This window comes from Cupressus sempervirens, chromosome 3, assembly GCF_028749045.1.
Source record: "Cupressus sempervirens isolate cs-2001-9-10 chromosome 3, ASM2874904v1, whole genome shotgun sequence".
Classification (NCBI taxonomy): domain Eukaryota; kingdom Viridiplantae; phylum Streptophyta; class Pinopsida; order Cupressales; family Cupressaceae; genus Cupressus; species Cupressus sempervirens.
Genome location: NC_143120.1, coordinates 182,740,344 through 182,765,012, shown reverse-complemented (window position 1 = coordinate 182,765,012; position 24,669 = coordinate 182,740,344). Strand labels below are relative to the sequence as shown.

The 24,669-nt window shown below is 35.6% G+C and overlaps 1 protein-coding gene across 1 annotated transcript in view; it reads left to right on the top strand.

Moving 5' to 3' along the window:
• Positions 1–4,078: 4,078 nt before the first annotated feature.
• The window catches only part of LOC149565393 (uncharacterized), a 36,375-nt gene continuing 15,784 nt past the window's right edge, over positions 4,079–24,669 (top strand). Inside the window, exon 1 of the mRNA XM_089818899.1 lies at positions 4,079–4,573. Coding sequence (XP_089675025.1) covers positions 4,548–4,573 — 26 coding nt within the window. The 5' untranslated portion in view covers positions 4,079–4,547. The remainder of the gene's footprint in view (positions 4,574–24,669) is intronic.

The window sequence follows — 24,669 nt, the reverse complement described above, 5'->3', positions numbered from 1 at the left end:
AGAGACCCATTATCAACAACAAATTGATAGACCTCAAACAATTCACTAGCAATCCAATCCTTATTTACTTTATAAAATTTAGCTGGCAAACCATCAATACCAAGGGATTTCCCATTAGCCAGAGATGAAATGGCTTCTTCAATTTCCTAAACAGAAATTTCCTTTCCTAACATGTTACTTCGTTCTTTATTAATCTTGGAAGGTATAATACTAATGCATTGATCCATACATATCTGCTTTCCTTCATCATGATCTGAAGAGAATAAGTTCTTATAGAACTCATAAAAAGTGAGCATTATATCATTATTGTAAGTATTAATCCCCTTATCAGTCTGAATTCCAGTAATTGCTTCTTTGCATTGTTTAGCCCTGATGATATTAAAGAAATATTTAGACCCCTCTGTCACCATCCTTCATCCAATTTGCTTTAGCCCTAATTTTTTGTCCCTAGATCTTGTATTGTTGGAGAACTCTTAATTTTTTTTTTGGTATCACATAATATTCTTTCCAAAATTTCATCATTACCCTTATTCTACAACTTAATTTCAGTTTCTAGCAATTGAGAGTTAAGTCTTTTCTCTTCTTGATTTCTATCCTTAGCCTCTTTTGTACCAATAGTTTGGAGTAATTTCTTCCATGCCTCAACAAGATGCTCCCACTTCTCAATGGGTGAACAACTACTACTTTTGAATTTAGATAATACAGTAGCCATTTAGAGGGCATCCATATTGTCCTGATTATCTAGTTATGAGACATTAAGCTTGAATAAGGTTTTCTTACATTGATGCTCATCTTGTTGCCCCTCCTTATTAGTATTAATCATTCCACAAATAGGAGAGTGGTTAGACATACTAACAGGAATAACATTGATGGGGTATTGTCCAGCCTTCTATATGGTACTCATTTCATGCTTGTTGATGTAAATTCTATCAAGTCTATAGTAAATTGTGGCCTTATTAGCTTGATTGTTACACCATGTATACCGAATCCCTTCATGACCACCTTTGAGACCCATAATTGGATCATTTATGTGGAATGTTCTCTTAAACCTATTCCAAAAAAAATCTCATTATTTTTCCATTCAAATTTCCCACCACCAACTTTATCGTTTGGGCACTCTATCATGTTAAAATCACCTACAAAAATCTATTTCACCTTGGGCAAATTATTTGCAAGCCATTCCCACAATTTAGATCTCTCCCTATAATCATTGGGAGCATAAATATTATAGATGCCAATTTCACTCTCATCAAACTTAATGATGACCCAAAGTGCCCTATTACAAGGAGAGACACCATTGACACTAATCATCTTCTCCAAATTGGGATTAATCAAGGTGGCTATGCCTCCCTTACCTTTGTCATGGTTTGAGTAAAAACATTTAGCATTCCCCCAAATGAACTTCAGTGTGTTAAATGCTTGATAACCATTAGCTTTTATTTCTTGTAAACAAACAACATCTTTCCCTTTAATACTGTTACACCATCTTCTAGCAATGTATTTCCTATCTGGCATTTCTAACCCTCTAACATTCCAACTATGAATTTGCAACTTCATGGTTAACATCGAAAAGGGGGATTATTATTATACAATCTAGTATATCATTTCCCTTAGCTTTATTATTCTTTTCTTTATTCTTTAGGCTATTGCTTCTGTCATAGGTTTTCCTCTTCTTTTTTTAACTACTTCAATGAACCCTTCACCACTACTAACATCTTCCTCCATATTCCTAGCTTTTGAGGATATTTCACTACTCTATGGAGGAAGGTTACCCATTGGGGGAGGGCTACTATGTTTCAGAGGTGATGTAGGGAGGATATTATCATTACCATTTTGTGCCACAACTCTAATTTTTTCCAATGCTATCTGTTGAGCATTTTTTTCCCACTGTTATCATCATTTTTGGACCATGGAACCTGTATATACTGAGGATTATTATTATTATTATATTGGTTTGGAGTGGAAGTAGAGGCAGGTCTCACCTTATGCTCCCCTTCGAATAGGGGATTATTCAATGTTACAAACCCCTCAACATGGGTGTCTACAATACCATAAGATGGAGATGAACCATCATCGGCCTTATTATTATCATTTTTAGGCTGACTCTTTTCATTACTGGAAGGATGAAATTCCTTAGAAATGTTTTTAAGCAATGGACATTCCTTCTTACTGTGACCATTAGATTTACAGTGAAAATAAGCACCAATGTCACCTAACTTATTAATCTTCCAAATTAAAGGCTCACCTTCAAAATTAACATAAATATTCTCAGGAAATGCAATGCCAGGGTTTGGGGCAAGGAGAACTCTAGCAGTAAGGTGAGGCAGAGTAATTTTGGTATCTTTAACCTGCAGGACTGAACCTAGAGGCTTAAAAATTTGAGATAGGAAAGGCCAGAATTTTGGTTGGACACCCAAAATCTCCACCCAAAAAGGAGAGACTCACTGGGCTACATCTTCGGTTTTACCTTTCGGAGACCAGGGCAAAGCCCTAAACCTTGTCTGCCCTACATTCCAAAAACTTAAAAAAAAAACTTTTTCTTGCATAACATGATTCTTGAAAAATATTACAAATAGTCCTTTTTGAATCATTCTATTTAAATTAACAACAATGCCGAGCTTCTTGCCCCAAACATTATTAATCCAGTCATCCAAATATTTACGAGCGGGAAGAAACTTGACATCCATGCAAACAAAGAAAACTGCAACACTCTTCAACCTAGATTGCTCTCCTTTAATCGCATTAACCATATCTACATTTGGAGTCAAGGAAATAGTATTTTTGGGCAGAAGAGGAGCCTTACCTATTCCTCCCGAGATGTTAATGGGACTACCTGGACTCGCAGTGGGGGCTTGCCTATCTCCATCGACATTGCTTCCTCTATGACCATGATCCCCTTCACCAAAGGAACATTTGAAGGTAGCCAAAAGAGGACATTTAACACCATTACCCTCGACCACCATGTCTTTAAAAGAAGGCTTGCTAACACCGGTGTTCAGACACTCATTACAACTATCATCACATCACATTGCATCTCCTGGCTTCGCACAATTATCATTAATGCCATCATTTCCTTTATCGCTAGAGTCTTCATCCATGAAGAAAAAACCTCGCCCATGAGCCGAAAAGGAGAAACCCTAAGTGGCAGAAAACAAGAACATAAACAACCACGAGAGCCCAAAAAGAAAACAAGAAACCCTACACACACAAACAAACAACAAAAGACATAGATCTCATGAAAAAAAAAAACAAGGGAAGACACGATGCAGACAAGACTTCACACGAGGAGCACTCACATGAAGGACACGAATCAACTTCAGAGGGTGTCCACTTGCAGAGCGCTCCTCTCTCAAAGTCACAACCCCTTTCTTATTTTTTCATATTTGATAAATTGAATTTAAATAAATAATATTTATTAATCTATTCAAAATATTTTAGTAAATATTCTGTTATTTAAATCAATAAATTATCAATAATCTAATTTGTTCACATAAGATTATATTTTAAATCTCCACTTTTAAATGTTGTTTTTCTTTTCTCATTTATTTAAAAAATAATTACTCGTGATATTAGCTCATGTGAACTCTATTTATTTAACTTATGATTTTTAAAATTGATTTAGGTTTTAATTTTTAAATTATTTTAATTTATTTTTTTATATTAGTTTAGTTTTTTTAAAATATTATTTTTTTAGTTTTTATAATTTATTTAATCAATAGAATATTTGTTATGAGTTTTTTTTCATATTATTTTTTGTATTTCTATTATTAATTTTTTATAATAATTTTTTTTTATGGAATTTTTTTAAAAGATTTTTTTTCATATTTGATAAATTGAATTTAAACAAATAATATTTATTAATCTATTTAAATGATTTTAGTAAATATTATGTTATTTAAATTGAAAATTATTAATAATCTAATGTGTTTACATAAGATTATATTTTAAAAAATAATTTTATTATTGAGCACTTATAATTAATTAATTTTTATTAATGAAATAAAAAATAGTTAAAACTTAGAACAAAATTATACACATTAAAAAAATTCTCAAAAAGACGAAGAAGAAGAAGTGGTGCAAAACATTACAAATTATGTTTCATTTTTGTCTAACCTTGGCTCCCGTTCTTACACATAGGCGGGACTAATAATAATATTGCAAACCCTAATGGGCTGGCGGACATATCTCCGTACTTCCTCGAGCTTAATTCAGCAAATTTTGAACATAGAATTAAAAACGATTGGCGTGGCTTCTCATTCCACAGCTTTGGAAAGACGGCATTTTTTCTCCGTTGGACAGATATTCCATCGTTTTCGGTTTCTAATACCGGCTTCCTTCGCAGCTCATTTGTACAGCATATGTGGATTTTCCCGACGAAAAAGTGGACACAGTGTTTATTTACTGGATTTGTTTTGGCTTACTTTGCGACAGTAGCTGAATCTTGTACGACCTGTATTCAATTACATTGCCATATCAATCAGCGGCCCGCTTGGGAATATTGATATCGGCTTGAAGGTGGAAAGAAGCTCTCGGGAAGTTAATAACTCATGGAAATCACGGGTTTCCGTCCGAGGTTAGTAGTTCATACCCCCTTTTCATTATTTTTGTATGGTAAGTTTTCCAATTCTTGGTTTATCGTGAGCATGATTGACAGCCCTAATGACGATACTGGCATTCAATCGAACAATTTCTATGCTGCACTTTTCATTCTACCGACACTTTCAAGGTTTGACATTTTGTCAAACAGATATCATGCTGGCTATAAATCTGACGATCTGTAGATATATTGCACATTGGACCACATAGGTAGTGCCTTTTAAAAAATTTCACACAGTATTAACAATCAAATATTGATCTAAATTAATTACAACCACCCTTGCATATTTAAATCCATGGTATTTTATATAAGCTGCGCACATTCTGGTCGGGCAGCTTCTTCAAGGTCGGTCAATGTCTGATAATGTCCCATGGGCCGGTGCGCGTTTTCTCTCTTAGGACACAAATGGTTATTATGTGTGTTTGATTTGTGGTGGGTTTTCTTTTCTGGTTTGACATTTTGTCAAACATGTTCTTATTTCTAATATTGCAGCTGCTCTAAACTTGCACCAATGGTTTGTGCTTTATATCAAACACTTGATATGCTACCATTTTAATTTCTCTTATAATCTAATGATTATTCCATGGCTGGCATGTGTTTCTACAAGCTGCGCTCAACCAGCTGTGTGTACAGATTTGCCATCAGATTTGCACAGATTTGCCATCAGATTTGCACAGATTTGCCATCAGATTCTCCCTCTGTTTGGTTTGGTGTCAACACTTATCAATTGAACTGCTTCATCTTATGATTTGCCAATGACCCATGTACCTTATATTTTTCAAAGTTAGTTGCGGATTATATTGCAAGCCATTATGAAGGTGGCGGCTACGCACAGCTTCATATAGCAGCTATTTACGTCCATTCTTCTAAGCGGGCAAGCATGGTTCTCATCGCAGGTTTTTGTTTGTTTGGATTTTGGTCAAATATGTACCACACCAATTTTCAAAACATATGTATGGTCAATCAAAACAATGCAGATTTCTCAATCAAATACTGAATATAAACAAATGTGCCAAATTTGAAAAATTAACATGCGGGATGATACAATAGTTGTACTTAACCAAGTATGCCAGCAAGTAAGATCACCACCACATTAATTTTGATTCTTTTGTGAAATGACCATTGAATAGGCACCAACAAAGTGAGCTCTTTCATTTCAGAGGAGCTTTGATTAATAGACTCTTCTTGACATTTATGAAATTCAAGATGCTCTCAACGTTTAGAGTCTCTCCAATCGTTCCCGTGTCCTTCAACTCTCTTCTATCTTTCTGTTAGCTCTATTTCCAATGAAGTACAAAAGTCTAGATCTGTGTCATAAATTGTCCATATTTTGTTGTAAATGGGTTTTTGCATATTGCCATATCTTTGAAATTTGTCTAAGTATGAAAAACCCTAGGTAAAACCCACAAACGCCCTTGCCATGTTATAATTTTGAGTTACTTTTTGAAATGACTTAATGAAGGGTTATCGCATCATTAAAAAGGGGCTTTCTAAATTTCCTAATGTTATAACTTGATGTTCCTACCTCGTCGTCTTATATCCCAAAGGATTGTTGTCGTAAGATTAAATGATGGGCTGGTCATTGTGTGTTGTGTCCCCTTTTATTTTCCTAGCAAGTCACAACCTTTTAATGTTTAAGTCTTGCTGTGGTCATCATTTTTTTAAAGGTCCCTAAGTCTTTTCCGCACGTGCAATCATTTTTTTCGGGTCCACCAATATGTAGTTCAAATAACGCTTTGTTTTCTATTCCACTTGGTAGACTCTTATTTGGTAATGCATGTCCCAAAACTAGTGGACCCACTGGTTCAGTGTCTTAATACATTATCATTTGATCAGATCTGACAGTGGTCGTGAACTCACAATCAAAAGATGCATAGAGTTTGTTCATTGCGGCTTCATGACGAAGTGCCACATGCTTGGGAAGTTCTTTGTTATACGAGTCAGATCTGGGAGTAAGATTAGAATGATTAGACGACTATCGTAAACCCACGATGGATAGGTGCATGATTTTTATTCATTGCGGCTTCACGATTTCTTGCCAGGTGTCTGGGAAGACACGGTTAGATCTAGTCAAAGAGAGGAAATATCGATGGCAGTTGTGAACCCACAATAATGAGATGCATGGTGTAATAAGCTTTGTTGCTTCACAACACACTGACACATGTTTGATTTGCTTGTTTTTATGAGAGTCAGATCTGGTCAATGCGGGAAATAACCACCAGTGGCCGCAAACCCATAATGGGAAGATGCAGGTTGATTTAGTCTTCGAGGCTTCGCCACTAAGTGCCACGTGTCCAGGGAGACATAAGCATATTTGGGTATAAGATCGTGAGGATCCAACGACGGTCTTGAACCTGTGATGAAGAGTTGCAAGAAGTCTATTCATCATGGCTTCACGACAGGTTGACACATGTCCACAACAAATGTAAGACTAGGTGGTGGGGTTCGCTTGCCAAGTGGTATCCCAACATTTTGATTTCATTGGTCGACTTTCTGGTTAGTGTAAAAAGGTGGACTTAGTGCTTTAGGGATGAATTTGAGCCGCAAAATGGTGCTTGTGTGGAATTTGATTGATGACTCAAATTCAAATCATTTCACGGTGGATTTTTCACCTGTTAGTTGCAACATTCAATTTAGTTGGATATTAATGTGGAGCGTGCGACCATTGATGTTGTAGAATAATAACTCCTTCCATGGTGATCGTCATTTCACAAACCTTTCGAGATACTTAGAGCAAAATTGGATTGTGAGAAGACATTGTTTGAAGAATTTACAGAGCTAGGGTTTCTTGGTGGACATTGCAGGTTCACGTGTGCAAAACACTAAGTCATTTTCTTTGAGCCCGCTAAATTTGCATTTGATTGAAAGGGAGTTGTGAAGTGTTGCGTAGGATTGCACATTGTAAACCTTAGATAATAAAATGGCACCGCGAAGATAGGGTTGTTTACGATGTGATTTCTAAGAACAATTTGTTAGAATATGTTGTCCACCAATATAACTGGGGGGGGGGGGGGGGGGGGTGAATCGGTTATCCAACTATTATCACAATTATCATCCTTATTTATTCTTAACCATATGAGCAATATAATTAGAAACCACAACAAGATACTCATGCACAATAACACCATATATGTTAACTAGGGAAACCCTTGATCAGAAGGAAAACCCCCGCGGGGATGGTACCCACAATATGATGTACTAATATAAATATTCCTTGTTAGAGGATGGACCCTGTTAGGAGTCTATAAGAACACACAGTACATATCAGTTCCTGTTAGGGGACTTTGAATCCCTGTTAATCAATTTCAACCCTGTTAGGAGTCGTAGAGGGCAGATGGACCCACTGCCTAAACAACTTTAGGGGCAAGATCAATGAACTCACTGTCCAAATAACTCTGTATTATTCCTTGCAAAATAATAGAATTGAACTGTACTAATCCTTCCTCTTTCTTTGTCTTGTCAACCGAACTTCTGCTTCTTTTGATCTCACTACCAGATCACGAACTTCACATCCAATAATCCCTTGGATTGCTTACTCACATTTACCAAATACTCTACTCTTGTTCTCACTTCCTTGATCACTTTGCATTCCACACACACTTTACAATCAAGGAAAATACTTTCCTTTATACCACGTCCTCAATACAATTCCTTGAGTCGGCTTTGAGGCTTTCCCAATTTATTATAATAGGACCACAATAAGATAATTAATTATTTCTCAATTACAATAGCACTGTTGGCTCATAGTCTACACAACTTCTCACACGTGTGACTTCAGGACTAAAGCACTTATTGACGTTATCATCAGACTGTCTTTTGCCACTGTATAACTTCGCATATCCAGATTATATCTCTGTTAGAAGATATAATACAATCATCAGAAACTGTTTCATAGGTACTCTGTTTTTGCACTGCTCTTTGTAAATCACTTATAACTGCTGTATATCTTTGACTTACGTCACGCAAACTTAACCTCAGCATCAGGACACAATGTGGAACATGTTCGTAACTTTGTGTCACTTGATCACCAAAACTCTATTTGTATGACCATGATCTCTATTTGCTATTTTGCTAGTCTTTATAGAATTACTGCTATGTTGACATCTATGGCAAACATAGTCATGAATGCAACATGTCAATACTGCCACATACTCTCCAATGCTTAGGATACTTCCCCAAAGGAATACTGTCAACATTCATGCTAACACAATTAGACTAGTCCACAAATTATTTCGCAAAAGGAAAAAAGCTTGTCCCCTGTTCACCTCGTGTGAAGGTTGAAGGTTTCTATGACAAGGGAAACTGGTTGAGGGATGCGAAAACAACTCTTAATGGTTTGAATGTGTTCAAGGTTTGGTTTGCACAGAGAAATTCTTATGCCCCGCATAGCAATGTATGTGTGTTCGACATGGGTAAATTGGTAGTTCTTGGAGTGTTCATAGATATCGACTATTTAATCAAAGTCACAAAGAACTATGATCCAGTGGCTAGGGTTGTGAGGGACAAGAATGGAGCCCACTTGTTAAGCTGCACTACAGATGAAATTTGTGAAGTTTTCAGGTTAGATCCACCCTCTAATTTTCATGAGCCTATTGCTTTTGATCTTTTGAAGAAAACTTATGAGGCTCAAAGGGTTTATATCAGAAATGACCCCTTAAAAGAGCATTTTGCAGTTGTTGGGGGATTAATCGTAGTTGGACAAAACACCCCATAGCCATTTTCGAAGAAATATTTTAATCCTCACACCCTAGGTGTTTATATGTCCCCGTGCCAAATATTTGGTGAAGATGAGGGTGATGTTATGCTAGTTCATGATGGTTCAGATTCTCCATCCTATTGTGCGTGTTGTTTTTGATTTTGCCCCTTTTGTTGCTGAGTTGACACACAATGGCTTAATAGGATTTGAAAAGGCCAAGGTTGACCAACCATTTGGATGGTATTCTATGCTGATGCATTTTTTTTGTTTAAAGTGCCTCTTATTTTGAAAAAGTAAATGGAATTGATAAGAGAGAAGGATGGAGAGGAATCACTTGTGCAGTTGTGGAGTGCAAACATGTACTGGGATAGGGAAAATGCTAGAAGTGACGAGATATATACATCTTCCCAATCCCCAATGCATTTTGAAACTGAACAGGCTACAACAGAACAACTAATGCAATTGGATAGCCTTGAGGATGTGGTTGTAACACATGTTGAGTTGGAGGAAGGAGTGCATATTCAATTTGTTTTTTTATTGAAATGTATTTAAGATTTATATGGTTTTAAAATGTTTTTTTTAATTGTTGAAGGTGGTTGAGACACGCTTTGCCATACACTACATTGTTCTCAAAAGGCTTGTTGATGTCAAACAAGCTTTGAAAAGAATGGTAATTAGTGACATTTGGGCAGTATGGAGACAATCACAAACAGATAGAGCAAATAATGTCAGGAGGTTAATTCTTGATGAGGATTGGTGGGCTCAAATAGATTATTTACTATCTTTCATTGAGCCAATATACACCTTGATCCGTCGGTGTGATACCGATAAGCCAATATTAGGTGACATCTATGATTGCATAGATACAATGGTGGAGCAAGTTAGAGATATTATTATAGAAAAAGAGCAAGATCCCTCCGAATTTTTTTATAAGCAAATATGGTGTGATACCGATAAGCCAATATTAGATGACATCTATGATTGCATAGATACAATGGTGGAGCAAGTTAGAGATATTATTATAGAAAAAGAGCAAGATCCCTTTGAATTTTTTTATAAGCAAATATATGATGTTATAAAAAAAAAGATGGGATAAAATGACAACTCCATTGCAACTTTTGGCATATGCTTTAAACCCTGAGTACTACCATGCTGATATGTTAGCATTGCCAAATAGGACAGCACCAAATAGGGATGTTGAGGTTGTTATAAAAAAGCTTTCAAGAAAATGTTTACAAATCCTAGAGTTGCTGTGAAGATTCGAGATGAGTTTGGGACATTTGCTTCCTCTGATGGAACTTATGTAGATGTTGATGCAATGGCAGATAAAAAAGAAATGGATCCTATAAAGTGGTGGAACTTCCATGGTGCCATGACTACACATTTGCAAAAGCTAGCAATCAAGCTTCTATCACAGGTTTGATTTTATATTGATTAGTCTAATAAGAATTATTTCTTATTTCAAATGTTTTTGATTGTTTGTGTCTTTGTAATTGTAACTTATAAATTATAATATAAAGCTCTTTTAATGCAGGTTTCTAGTTCTTTTGCATCTGAGAGGAATTGGAGTACATATAGCTTTATGCATTCTGTGAAACGAAATAGGTTGGCTGCCAGCAAAGCAGAGGACCTTGTCTATGTGCACTCTAATCTTCATCTATTGTCACATTCCTCCACAGACTACATCAAAGGACCTAATAGACGTTGGGATGTACAACCTTAGATAAATGACATTAATGTATTCATAAATGCATTGACACATCTCATCCTCAATGTTGAGAATTCTGACATGGTCAGAGGACCATTTGCTGAATCGTCAATGGGTTCTGTGAGTCTAGGTGGTGGTCGTACTCAATCCAGCTATCCTAACTCTTTAGAGAATCTTGATGATCTAGATCTCGAGTTTCAAGAGAACAGTGATGATATTTTTGATAGCATGTGATTCTACCAAACTATTTTTGTATTTGAATTTCATTTTAATAATAAAACTATATCTAACTATAGTATTTTGGAATATGTCGCAATTATGTGTTCATATTGCTTTCATTATAATGAAAAACTTCTTTAATGACTTTGAAAATTTATTTATATATATATATATATGTTCTAAGAATGTTGTATTTGCCGTTCCCAAATAAGAGGTCTCAAAAATTGGCCGTACCCATACCCGATACCGTACCTATATCCAATACCGTACCCGCATCCATGCAACTCTGCATAATATTGCTAGCAAGTATACATTGAAGATTTCACAATCATAAATCTTAAATCAAAATTAATTTTCCCTTATGTTATATTTTCATAATATTCCTAGAATAGATAATTAACTATTATTCATTTCTTTTATTTTCTCCAAGCTAGAAGAAATAAGGGCTATTATTTGCTTTGTTGGGGATTAAAGTAAATATGCTATTTTGAGAAGAGTAGATTTAATCCTAGGTGCACTCGCCTGAATTTTGCAGAGTTGAAAGTGGAGAAAGTTGAGTTATCTTTGTTAGTTGGTCCTTATCATGATATGCTTGTCATGGGAATTAGCTACACCTTGGGTGTATTTTGCATTCCATAAGGTAGTTAAATTCTGTTAAATTAGAGCCAACACTTTCCTTTCAAATTTTGAATGTGAAGTTAGTTATAATTTAATGGTTAATGAATTTACAAAGGATACGCATTTTAGAGCTCTTGCTTAACCTTTTTATTTTTTTAAGTTAGTGAATCCTACAAAAGATGTATTTTTTGAGGATTGCTTAGTGTCCTTTTTAGCAAAAGGTTAATGAATCAATAGAAAGGGCATGTTTTTTGTCGATTCATTAACCTCTTTGTAATTTTTGGTTAATGAATCGATTAAAATAACGTATTTTTGGAGCTATGATTCTCTTGAAATATCTTTTGACTTAGAGGTTGGGATTTTGAAAATTAGAAGTGTTGGACGAAGCTGAGGACAAGCTAGAGGCTTTGGAATTATATCACGAAAGTGCAATAAATGACTAATCTTTTTAAAGCTCAAAGTTTACATGTTTTTGCTAATTTCCAACCTAAAATAATAAAAATTTGAAAGTTTGACAAAGACCATGAAAGAATATGTCAAATACATATTTACAGAGACTTCATAAGTGATCTTGTTGAATATTAAGAAAATGTTCAAAATTTGGCTAGCATGAAAATCGGGGCAACAAAACCCGAAGGAGGTTTTGGAATTTTGACTTTTCTAGGGCTTCTTCATTAAGCTCAGCTTTGAAACTTCACTAAGTTCTGGGCAATTCTTATACAACGCCTAGATTTGCATGTTGTTTCCAGGCTTTCATTTCAACATTCAAATCAAAATCCTCATCACTTGATTTACATTTGTAGGAGTGTTGTTTGGAAGTTGGATATTTGTCATGACAATCAAGTTAAGATTTATAAACAACACTTGGTTTTAACCCTTTCCCTCAAACATTTCTGTTTATTTGCAGATTGGATTCCATCCTTGGTTTGGGCTTGAGAGTCCCATTGCTGCTCAAAAATCTTGGTGTTCTTAGGCTCTAACTCCCAAGGAGGTTGGACTTTTGAGTTGGGCTAAATTTCTTCACAAACATTGATTTCAAAATTTCCTTCTGTTGCAAACCCAACTTGGAGCGACTAGATCTTCTTGTTTTTCTTGATTCCCATCAACATTTTAGTCGCATGCCATTACTTGTCTGCACTAATTGCCTTGAGTTGAACTAGATTTTTACACTTGTCTAGGATTTTTGATCAATGCTTAATCTAACTTCCATGTCTGCCCAAGCATTCCCCAAAGAGATCAGATTTCAATGAAGCTTTTAGGAATCTCATTATGTTCAAATTAGTATTAGGAGCTTGTTTGATCAAAATGTCTCACCCAAGTTGGAAATGAGACACTCTTTAGGATTCTTGCCTGGGCTTGCACCAAAAATTTAACTATGTAAGTGGGATCATTACAAGATCTTGACTTACGGTTAGAGATCATTTTTCCCTTCATACTTTCAAACCTTTGATGCAATACAAGGTAGGAGAATCCACATAGGAGATGTCCAAGCCCCCAACAAATAACCACACAACAAAGTATAACAATAACACATTCAGATCAATTGCAACATATATTCTCACAATAGAATCATAAGATTTACATCCAACATGCTCGACTGTAAGGCCTCCTAGGTTATGGTCAAATATAAAAGCAATTACAATAACAGTTCTGCAAGATCTCCTAGGATCCAACCTCTAGCTAGTCCAAACCCACAACCTGGTAGAAACTCCAAGAAGAATTTAAACTTGTGCTCGCAAGCTACCAAGCAACCTTCTTGTTACCCAAGCCCCCGCTTAGCTACTAGCTCTGCTAAACTTTGCCCTTCTCTGCTACTCCATGCTGAACTCCCTTGACTCTAGACATTAGAAGACCCTCTACTTATACTAAACCAAGCCACAGGTTGGCCTAGCTAGTTACAATAAAATAAACACTCACATTAAATACACCCTCAAGCCACAAGTCGGCCTGATAAACTAAAGTCATTACATACTCAGGAGAAGCCCCAAGTTTACAATGCATAACTAACTCATAAGGTAAAATAACATTATGTGGCCTTAGACAGAGGACCACATGCCATCCAGCTATCCAAATCCAAGAGCACATAAGCCAAATCCCACAGATCGAAGCTCACGAAAACAATCTCCAAAGTCTGTCCAAGAAATCAGGAACACACTACCAGCAATCACCAAAATGACTCTAACTCCAATGTGCCTCAAACACATCCCCAACTGTGCAAACTATAGGTCCACAAATCCCAGCCCGATGCTCATATTTACAGGATTGCTAAAGTGTTGCCAAACTAAGACTATAACTAACAAACATTTAATTGCCAAGCAAAAAGAGGGGGGTCCATTTGCAATGGGGCAATGTGTGAAAATGTCACAACAGATGCGTCCTTTCATAAATAATTCTTTGCCCTTGATTATTTGAATGCTGGTCAGCACAATATATAAATATGTTAACATAATTTAATTTCCCCCTAAAGCTTATTCAACCCTAATTCAAATAACATCTAATCAATTTTAGACAATACCAAGTCAGTTAGCATTGGATTTTCTTTTATTTCATTCATAATACAAAGGGAGTTCAGCCCATGATCTATATTATTTTCGCTTAAGTTGTAGGTTGGCTCTTCTAAATTTTGCAGACCTACTTCCTATATAAGTAATGGCAGGGACATGACAAATGAATTCCTTTGATTTGATGTGGTATTGGCAATTAACTGTTGATTAGATGAATGCTTGTTTGATAGATTGGTGGATGATGATTGGATTAGTATTTATTTGATAGAGATGCTTGATTGCTGAATTGTATGTTTTCCTAATCCCAAAATGTAGCCATGGTTGATGTGAATTTGATAATTGTTTGCTTGATTTCTTGAGGGATTAATGATTGATGGATGAAGGATTTGTTCAGATTAGTTGTTCAAAACTTATGACAAGTTGCTCGGGTTAGTGGGCCGTGTAGAGTTAGGTGAGTTTTCATGACCCGTTGCCATGAGTCGGTAGGTCATGGACCATGACCTTGTATGACTTACTGAGTTTGATGGTCATGATGTGCGGTGGCAGTAAGTGATTCACTTGCAAAATTAAAAAAAAAACATAAATAAATAAATAAACATTGTTTGCCTTATTTTGTTTACATATGTTTTCTATTTTTACTTAAAATGCATTCTATTTGCTCGTTATGAGAAGAAGAGAGGAAAAGTGAGAAAGGAAGTTAATCAAGAGGCCATAGGTTTGTAACCAGCAGCAAAGAAGAGCATCAAGGAGTCCAGAGCAACTGTCCCAAGACTTCTCAACTCATTTGAAATAAGTGCAAAATTTTGTAGATTTTGTTAGTTTTTTTAGTATGTTTATGGATTTTTCATCTTTTTCATTTTTTGTCTGTGGAAAGGCTGAATGTGAAGGATTTGAGCAATTTGCAATACAAATCCACAAAACCCGAAGAACACCAGCATGCAAGAACCTGTCACAGAGAAGAAAAAGAAAAAAAGAGGCAAAGGTTTTGCTCTGAAAATATGAGAACTATATATCAGACTGAAAAGATGAGAGATAATTACAAAAGATCAATCCTTATAGAAGGAGATCGAAAACCTAAAAGGGAAACCCTAAGAGGTAAATGACATGTAATAATTACTAATTAATTATTAAATGGAAATGAAAGGTGCATAACGTGAAATCCTAAGAAGGGAGTAAGGAGTAAAGGTAATTTAATAAATGAAATTAAATTAACCTTTTACTCTAACAAAATGATCTTGTCTTTGTTGATTATAACCTTTGTCTTAGGACCAAACATATTTTGGACACCAATTCCTCTTCGATCACTCTAGCAGAGTTCGATCCAAAGTTCGAGTGGCTCACAAGGTCTACCGATCTGGTCTTCCCTGAGGAGGATCATGATTTGGTTGACCAAGTAGAAAAGCCTGAGTCTATGGCTATGTCAGAGGAGGATAGAGCACAATTAGGCACAACAATTGTTGATCATTGTGGCATGTTACAGGTGGAGACACTGTCTGCTCTCTCATTGAGAACCTACCTTAGATGCCTTTAGAAGCAGACATACTACTCTGAGGCTTGAGGCTAAGCCAAAGCTTGAGCCATAGACTAGTTTTTGTTTGTTTGGGCACATTTGGTGTTATGGATTTCATGGATTTTATATACAATTGACAATATAGTTCTATATATCTATGCTTTCTATTTCCTTTAGCTACGATTTATGTTTGTACTTATGATGGCTATATGTGATCAAATTAGCTTCTATTTGATGATATTACAATGTCTTTAAGCTTTATTCAATAATGGGTGCGTGTAACAAGTTTTAAATCGTTAAAATCTTTAAATTTCAAGGGGTTATTATTTTGTTGAGTTGTTGTCGAGTCACAAGTTGAGTCAGCGCTGCTGAGTGCGAGTCTCCAAACTTTGGTTTGGATGGATGGTGTCATGAGTGATGATTGATAAGTTATCCTTCAATGCTTGGAATGAAATCTCCTTGTACATTTTTGGTGAAAGTTCACCACCTTTCATAAGAACTAAGTCACCACTTTTCATTGTTCCCTTTGAGAATGATATATTTTTTTCCAAGTTGATCTCTCTTGGATGTCGTCCTCAAATGAAACCTTCTCCTCTTTATATCTTTTAATGTGGGGGAGAAGTGACATCTCTAAATCATGTTTGCCTTTTGCAAGAGTAACATCCTTTCACAATTTAACCTTCTCCCCTTTTTGTCTTCTAATAGGAGGGAGATATCACACCCTTTCATCATGTTTGCCCTTTGTAAGAGTCGCATCTTTTTACAATTTCCACCCATTGAAAGAGCACAATGCTTCATCAATTTTGCCCTTTGAAAATTTTGAAAGAGGTATAATCTCTCATAATTACCATTATTTGGAAGAGCATGACCCTCCATATTTTTTACCTTTTGACAAAGTTACTTCCTTACTTTCTTCCCTATTTACTCTTTATTAGTTCACCTCTTCCCCTTTCTCTTCCTTCTTCTATCCCTCTTTCAAATGAAGTTCTTTTCCCCCTTTTATTCCATCCATTAAATTTAGCTAATTTTAAATTTTCTCATATTTTGATTTTATTCTTGTATATTTTGATTTTATTCTTTTATATTTGAATTTTATTATTACTGTTTATTATTAAATTCTATTTCAAAAAGGGGACATTACAGAATTGACCATTTTTTTTCCCACCCAAGGGCACTGTAGTAGGGTTTTTGCCCCAATCTAGCAGGTTGCAGAGCAATTCCAAATTGTTAACATCTTATTTCTAAAACCAGAGGAATGAAGCTACCTAAATACCACAATTTAGACCAAGAGTAAGTCAGCTTGGAAACTTGAATATGTTGTTTGGCACCCAAAAAAGCACAAATGTTAATAAAAACTAAAATCCTTTCATTAATTAAGAAAACAACATTTATTCGAGCTCAGTGAAAGTGACATTAGGATCCAAACCATACCTTTGTTGTTATCATTTTATTGGATTAAATGGAATAAGGAAAATAATTTTAGCATGCTTGATTGCCATGGGCCTCATTGGGTGACTTCAGATGCCTGGCAAGGAATCCTATATAGGAGTTTATGTGAAACAAGGTGAAAAACTAGGATGGATAAAGTAGAAAATTGTTGAGCTTGAATATGGGAGTTGGAGGCTTTCACTAGTAAGATTCAATCCTTAAAAGAAGAAGATGACATTTGTTGGATCAAGAGATATCTACATTAAATCATTGTATAGCTAGGTTGGTATTTTACCTTTGCATGCTTTCAAATATTTTGGATCTTGCTATATTCTAAGCTATGGAATTGGTGAAAACTTGCGACAACGATAGCAAGAGGAAAGTTTATTCTAGTCCTCCTTGAGGTTGATTTTTCCAACAAAAGTCACACTACCTATCTAGAATATCATATCCCCTTATTACATTTGGAATCAATTCACTACCTAGCATCCATATGATTAGGACTTTTGATACACTTGAAACCATTTCATGTTCCCACTATATTTACACTAGGAGTAGACATTAGAAATAAATTATTGCTAGTTTCATATGTCATGCATAATTTGGGGGTCATTACAAGGCTTTATGAAGTGTCTTAGGCCCCAAGTATTATGATGGAAGATTTAATTAGTTAGGCCACTTTTCATCGTTTGTTCATTAGCTCGAAAGAGACTAATCATATAATTGAAGATGTAGACAAATTGGGAATTATGGACATAATGCCTCCAAATTATGAGTATCAAACTTTTACTCTAGACCATAATTGTTGTCAAATAAGTAGGGTTTAGGAGATGCCTTTCACTTCGATTGAAGCCTTGTGGCATAGTTAGGGCATATTTATAATCGCAATTCATAGTTATATTTCCTTAATTAGAAAAGAACAAATAATAAAACGATCAAATCAGTAGATTGCTAGAATTAATATTTAGGTGACCCAACCATAGAAGTGTTAAGGTAGGGTGATTTGATGAGGTGCCCTAGAAACCTCCTACACTAGGCCCAAGAGTGGATATACCATCCTTCTCAGCCTCATGTGTCCAATGCGATAAATATGATGTGGTCTCATCACCATTCTTTTTCATCTTGCCACTCCTAATTTGGCTTCAAATGATTGACCACCTATTTACCATGGTAAGGATTGTAGGTATCATTCATAGCTGGGTGCCCCAAATGTCTATCTTATGAAGTTCAAAGGCAATCCACTTTGTCCCCATTTGGCCCCATGGAGACTCCCCATTCACAACCATGAGGTGGTGTGCTTAGAAGGTGACCTCATCACCATTCTGTCAACAATAATTACCTCACTTTGCTTACAATTATTCTTTCAGCAGTCAAGGACATAACATCTTTTAGATGCTTTTATATTAAGCCATTGAAGTAGCAACATACCTATTATTGCCAAATCACATAATTATAAATGCTTATTAATTTGTAGGTATGCAGATATGCTAGAATTATCTTATTAGTGTAGATGTATAAAGACTTATCTTGTTAACGCTGCTGCACAGATTTATATGTTATGATAAATCGATGTTGTTGTAGTTGTATCAAATAGAGGAAAGGAAAGTTCCTTATATAGATTTACAAAGATTATGTTTCTTAAAAAAAAATCGTGAATTGAAAATAAATAAATAGAAACTACTTAATAATTTAAAGACTAAAACTAAGATGACCATTAAAGAAACATTGTAATATTCTAATACCCTCCCTTAATGGTCATTGTCTAACTTAGGTATCTTGGTCATAAATCCTACATAACGTTTTGTTGCTGTGAGACCCTTTGTGGATTTGCAAAATGTAAATGACCAAGAAGCCAAAATCTGTCCAGAAATGAATAGAGAAGGGTGTCCCCTTCTTGAAAATGCTTTGCAACAATAGACAAGAGCCTGCCATTGACTCAGCCACTAACCTTCCCAGAATCAACAAAAGAATGGATCATGAATCATCACAAATCATCCAACTTTTTGTTGGATAATGAATCTTTTCTTCCTTGGAGACAGAAACAAACACAAGGAATGGCTAGCACAATTTTGAGAAAAATTCGACAAACTCTCTAAACTTTGCAGATGAGTATGATGCCCCAAAACTAACTACAAAAAGCCACAATTTTTTAGGAGAAAAATTGAAAAACCCAGACTTGGATCAAAGTATACAAAGCTTCGTTTTTGAGGGAAAATGGTAAAACCTATCAATTTTTAGGAAAAAAGTATAAACCCACTACATAATTTTTGAGGAAAAAATTATAAACTGACAAAGGAATCTCAGGCAACTTTGTGATTTATAAAATCAATTTTTCTTTTGAGGGAATATATTTGAAGAACTATTAGATAATTTTTCAAGGCAAAAATTATGAAAACCCATTAGAGCGATCATCATACAGCAAAACTCAAGATTTCGTATGGTAAAACAACACATGCAAGTGCATGCAAGAACATGCAACTCACATGCAACCTTCAAAATTAAGAGACTTTTTCCAAGACCAAGAAATCGCACAATCAAAACCCTCAACTAGGCTTGTGATTTTCAGCAAAAATCTTCGAAGACAAACCGTAAATTTCATAAAATACCACTAACGATTTATATTCCACAAAATTGAAATACAAATTTTTGGAAAAAATTCACTAAATTTTATGAATTCCCATCGACCCGATCTGATACCATGTTATGGTAAATCGATGTTGTTGTAGTAGTTGTATTAAATAGGAGATGGCAGCTCTTTATATAGATTTATAGGGACGTTGTTTCTAAACAAAACAATTGTGAATTAGAGACCGAAAATAGAAACTACTTAATAAACTAAAGACTAACTAAGATGACCATTAAAGAAACATTTTAACATTCTAATATTATACTGTTCATTTGCATTAACGGAGTTATCCTCCTTATGCAGATGTACATGTCTGAATGTATATCTACATATATGTAGTCACATATTAATATCATATTCTTGAAATACATCAAGAATGGTCATCAGTGAATTTATTATGCAATTTATCTAAGTTGCCGGTTTGGGTTCGGTTCCAAGTTCGAAGTTCAAGAACTGGTTCGCAAGTTCATCAAAATATTGGAAAGGGGTTTGGGTTCCTTAGTACAAAAACATGTAAAAATTATTATATATATATGTATGTATGTATGTATGTATGTATGTATATATGTATACATATTTATGAAGCATGAGTTAAAATTAGAATGTAGCATAGTAGCATAAACACATTTAAACAACAAAAACACCATAAACAGATAAACTTGTAATCATAGTGATCATACCATCATATAGTTTAATCAACTTCAACATCAAAGATTCAAAACATTATCAATATCAAGTTCAAGTATCATTGTTCAACATTCATTGTTGAACTAATGGAATGAAAATTAGAAAAACTATTAATATTCAAAGATCTTCAATCTTCATCTTCTTCTTCATATTCATCATCTTCTTCTCCGGTATTACTTGAGCTAAGGCCAATGGGATCAGCAACAGAAGCAACAATGGTATTGACATCGAAGTCATTAAAATCATCCATTGAAAGCCGAGCAGTGGAAGCAACCAAGTCCGCAATCTCTGCAACTATATCCCACTTCTTTGTATTCTTTACTCTTGTGCGAAAGAAGGTGCAAGTTGTTATGCACAAATACCAGGTTCTCTATTTTTTTGATTATAACTTATTGTGCTTCACCGAGTGGATGAAAGAATAGGTGCTCCAATTTCTTATTGATGCAAAAGAACTAGCAACCTATGAAGCCAACACATGGTAAGCAATTAAAAAATAATTAATTCAATCTTATAAAAAGTTTAAAATCATTTTCTAGTCATGATTCTTTTTAAGATAAAGTGAGCTATTTAAAAAAATAAAAATAAAACTTGTGATATGGTTTTGATTGCAAGGGGCTGCAATGTTTGGAATCTTTGGCCATGGATGTACCACCAAGTATGAGCATCCTTCTTGAACCGATGACGAAGAGCATCGTTACTTAGACCTCTAGCATTCACAAACTCTATGAACTTATCCATGATTACATCTCTCATATCATTATTAGGAAATATTCTTTTAAATGCTGCTTGGTACCCGTTAGACACTTCCATATCTCTATATGGTGGCAACCTTCCTGGTAGACGACAATATTGAGAGCTATAGTATATGGGTGTCAAGGCATAGGCAAACAAATGTAGTGGAGTGGTCATTTTGTTCCATCTTTCAACAATAATTACTTGCACTTGTTTGAAAAAGGTCTCTTGCTCCTCCTCATTTATAATTTGCTTGATCTTCTCAAGCATTGAGTCTATGCCATCAGAGATCTCTCCAAGGCAAGGTCTATCCATGTTAGTGTACCTAAGCATGCTCATTATGAGCTCGGTGATCTTAAGGAGATATTCCACACGTTCCCACCATGATTCAGCCAATAGCCTATCTTTTATTTTGTTTGCTCTATCAATGTTCTTTTGCTTCCATACGCCCCAATTTTGGTTGATTACCATACCTTGAAGTGCATCTTTCACTTGCACCAGTTGTCTCAAGACGATTATGTGATGTAAAATAGGTCTCAGCAACTTGTGACATAAATTAGAGCAAAAAAAAACAACTATTAGATACATATGTTAGAAAAGCATATACAGTGCACATGCAAAATATGAAAAATTAGAAATTGTCAAATATTAAAAATTAAATTACTAACTTGAGTTCAAGTTCATTTACCTTTAGTATCTCCAATTTTGAGTGGTTTCCAAAAAGAGATTGAGTCATGTGGTGGTTTTTGACAAACATTTGGATTTCCTCAACCTCTTCATACATTATTTTGATCCACTCAATTTGGTTTCCAATCTTTTGTAGCATAAGATTGAGGAATGGACTGCACAAGGTGTCGAAAAGATATGTTGATATCGGGCTTCAACCAATGAACCAGCTGCCCTACAATTCTTTGCATTGTCTGTTATGACTTAAACAGTGTTTCTTGCACCTACTTATTCAATGGCCTCAATTAGGATATTAGCAATAAATGACTCATCTTTTACTTGGCCCTCACAGTCCACTGCTTTCAAGGACATTGATCAAGGGACGATTCTTGGAGTCCTTCTACCCATCTGAAACAATTGTCACCCGTGTCTCAACCCATGATTCCCTTATGGGCTTTAATTGATCTTTAATCCATTGGACCTTTTGATCCAACAAGGTGGTGCACACTTCCTCATACCTGGGTCCACAATACCCATCTTGGAGCCTCATTGGCACCCCTCAACATGTCCTTCCAAAATGGAGAGTGAACAACATTAAATGATAGTCCATGTGCGTATAGGCATCTTCCCACCTTAATGTCAGCAATTTCCTGACTTTTATTTTGAAAAACAGTTTCTAGTGGTCCCTTTCTTTTGTGTACAAGGGGGACAAAATTTAATGTCAATATCTGCTGCAGTACTAAAAAGGGGTGGTCTTGTACTATAACATCTTGGGGGGGGGGGGGGGGGGGTGTTTACATTCCCTTTGCTCTTTTACTTTACTTTTATTGCTGCTGAGTTTTGTTGCCCTAGGTCGTTCTCTCTCTTTTGCTGACACGGTTTCATTTGGTATAGGGGCACCGTTTTTGCCAGGGCATTTCTTGACTCCTCATCCAATGTATCCACACAAATGACTTACCACACGATAATAAGAACTATTTCTTTCTACACCACAACCCCGACATCTCCAATGGAATGCACCACCCCCTGGAAGGGGTCTTATAATGTCTACATACTTCCATAGTGGAGAATCAGAGTTGGGTTCTATCCTTTGTTTGGTATTGACCACTAATGAGAGGTAGATGCCATTTCTTTCTCTATGGCAAGAAATCAGATACATGTTCTTAAAATTCTGAAAAAAATGGAAAAGAACACACGTAGATTGAAAGAGAAATGGAAAAATGAAAAAACTAGAACAAAAACAACAGCAAATGGAATAAGATCTTACCTTTTCCAGCCATTGCAAGCTTGCAAGTGTGTATGAATGATGCACAAACACTTGAAGAACACCCACAAAATAATCTTCAAACTCCTTGCAAAATCGGATGCTTGCTCATGAATTTATGTGCTCTTCCATTAGACAAAATAACCTATTTGGAAATATAAAATGACAATGAGAGGCCACCAAAAGCAATCCATAACAACTTTTAGGGGTGTGGACACCAAAAAAACATTTAATTTTTGCCCAAAAAAGCACTTTCCAGCCGTCTGTGGGGTCCAGTGCGCTGCAGGTTCAAACTTTTTGGTGCTGGTTGGCCTGGGTTTAAACCCAATCGAACCCGCATGGCAAAATCGAACTCTGGCCAAACCAAGTCTGAACCGGACCAGAACCACAGACTGTTTTGAACTTTTTATGGTGCGAGGGGGGGGGGGGGGAGGTACCATGGTAACTTAGCAATATATGTGTCACACGATGCCCTTGTCAGATTGCAGGTCTTAATGTTATTGTTATAATCTGTTCTCATTTCTTGACATGTTTCTCTATCTTTCCTTGTGGTTTAATGATTTCAATCTCTTTATATCTTGTAACACCAAATGGTTGCACCTCTTAGATTTCTGGAAAACATGCCCTTCTCTAATCATATCTTTCGACCATAGATCACATCTCTTCAATATGGTTATTGTAAATGGTTAACTGCCAATTTTAATGCTCATATGTTGGTTTTGGTCAACTTGATGAGTAACCTCATTTCATGTCTTGGATCATTGTGTAACAATTTGTTAATAATGAATGCCGTGTTCCCACTTTAATATTGTCAAGGTTTAGTTAGATATGAGCAATACACAATATTAAGATAATGTAAAAATAGAGAAGACAAAAAAACAATTACCATAGAGATTAACGGGTGACCCAATATGGGCTACATTTTTAGAGAAACAGTCATTCACTAATTTTATAAACCAACGAAGAACAAATTACAATCTGATAATTACACTGCCAACTTATTTATGGGCCTTTTAGGTGGTTTACCAATGTCGGTTAACCAAATTTTTTTCTTAGGGCTACACTCCCAAACACCTACCTAAGACTCGGCCTGCCTTTTTGTTTGTAGTTTGTTTTCTAGTTGTTGCTTTTCTTTCTTTTCTCGGATGTCATTAGGCGTCCTGCTCTAGGCTAGTCTTTTGTCTTTTTGGCATTCCCTTGGGCCTTCTATGTGGTCAGGTGTTGGACATCAATAAACTTATTTTATCTGCAGTTTTGGCTCTTTTAGAGACTTCACAAGATTCAAATGATGTGAGAAGGGATGAGGACATCATAATTAGGGTTTCAAACAGAATGATATGATAATGGACCAATGGATGCTTGAAATCATTAGTAATGGTTGGTTTCACATTATGGAGGGCATATCTTAGCAAGC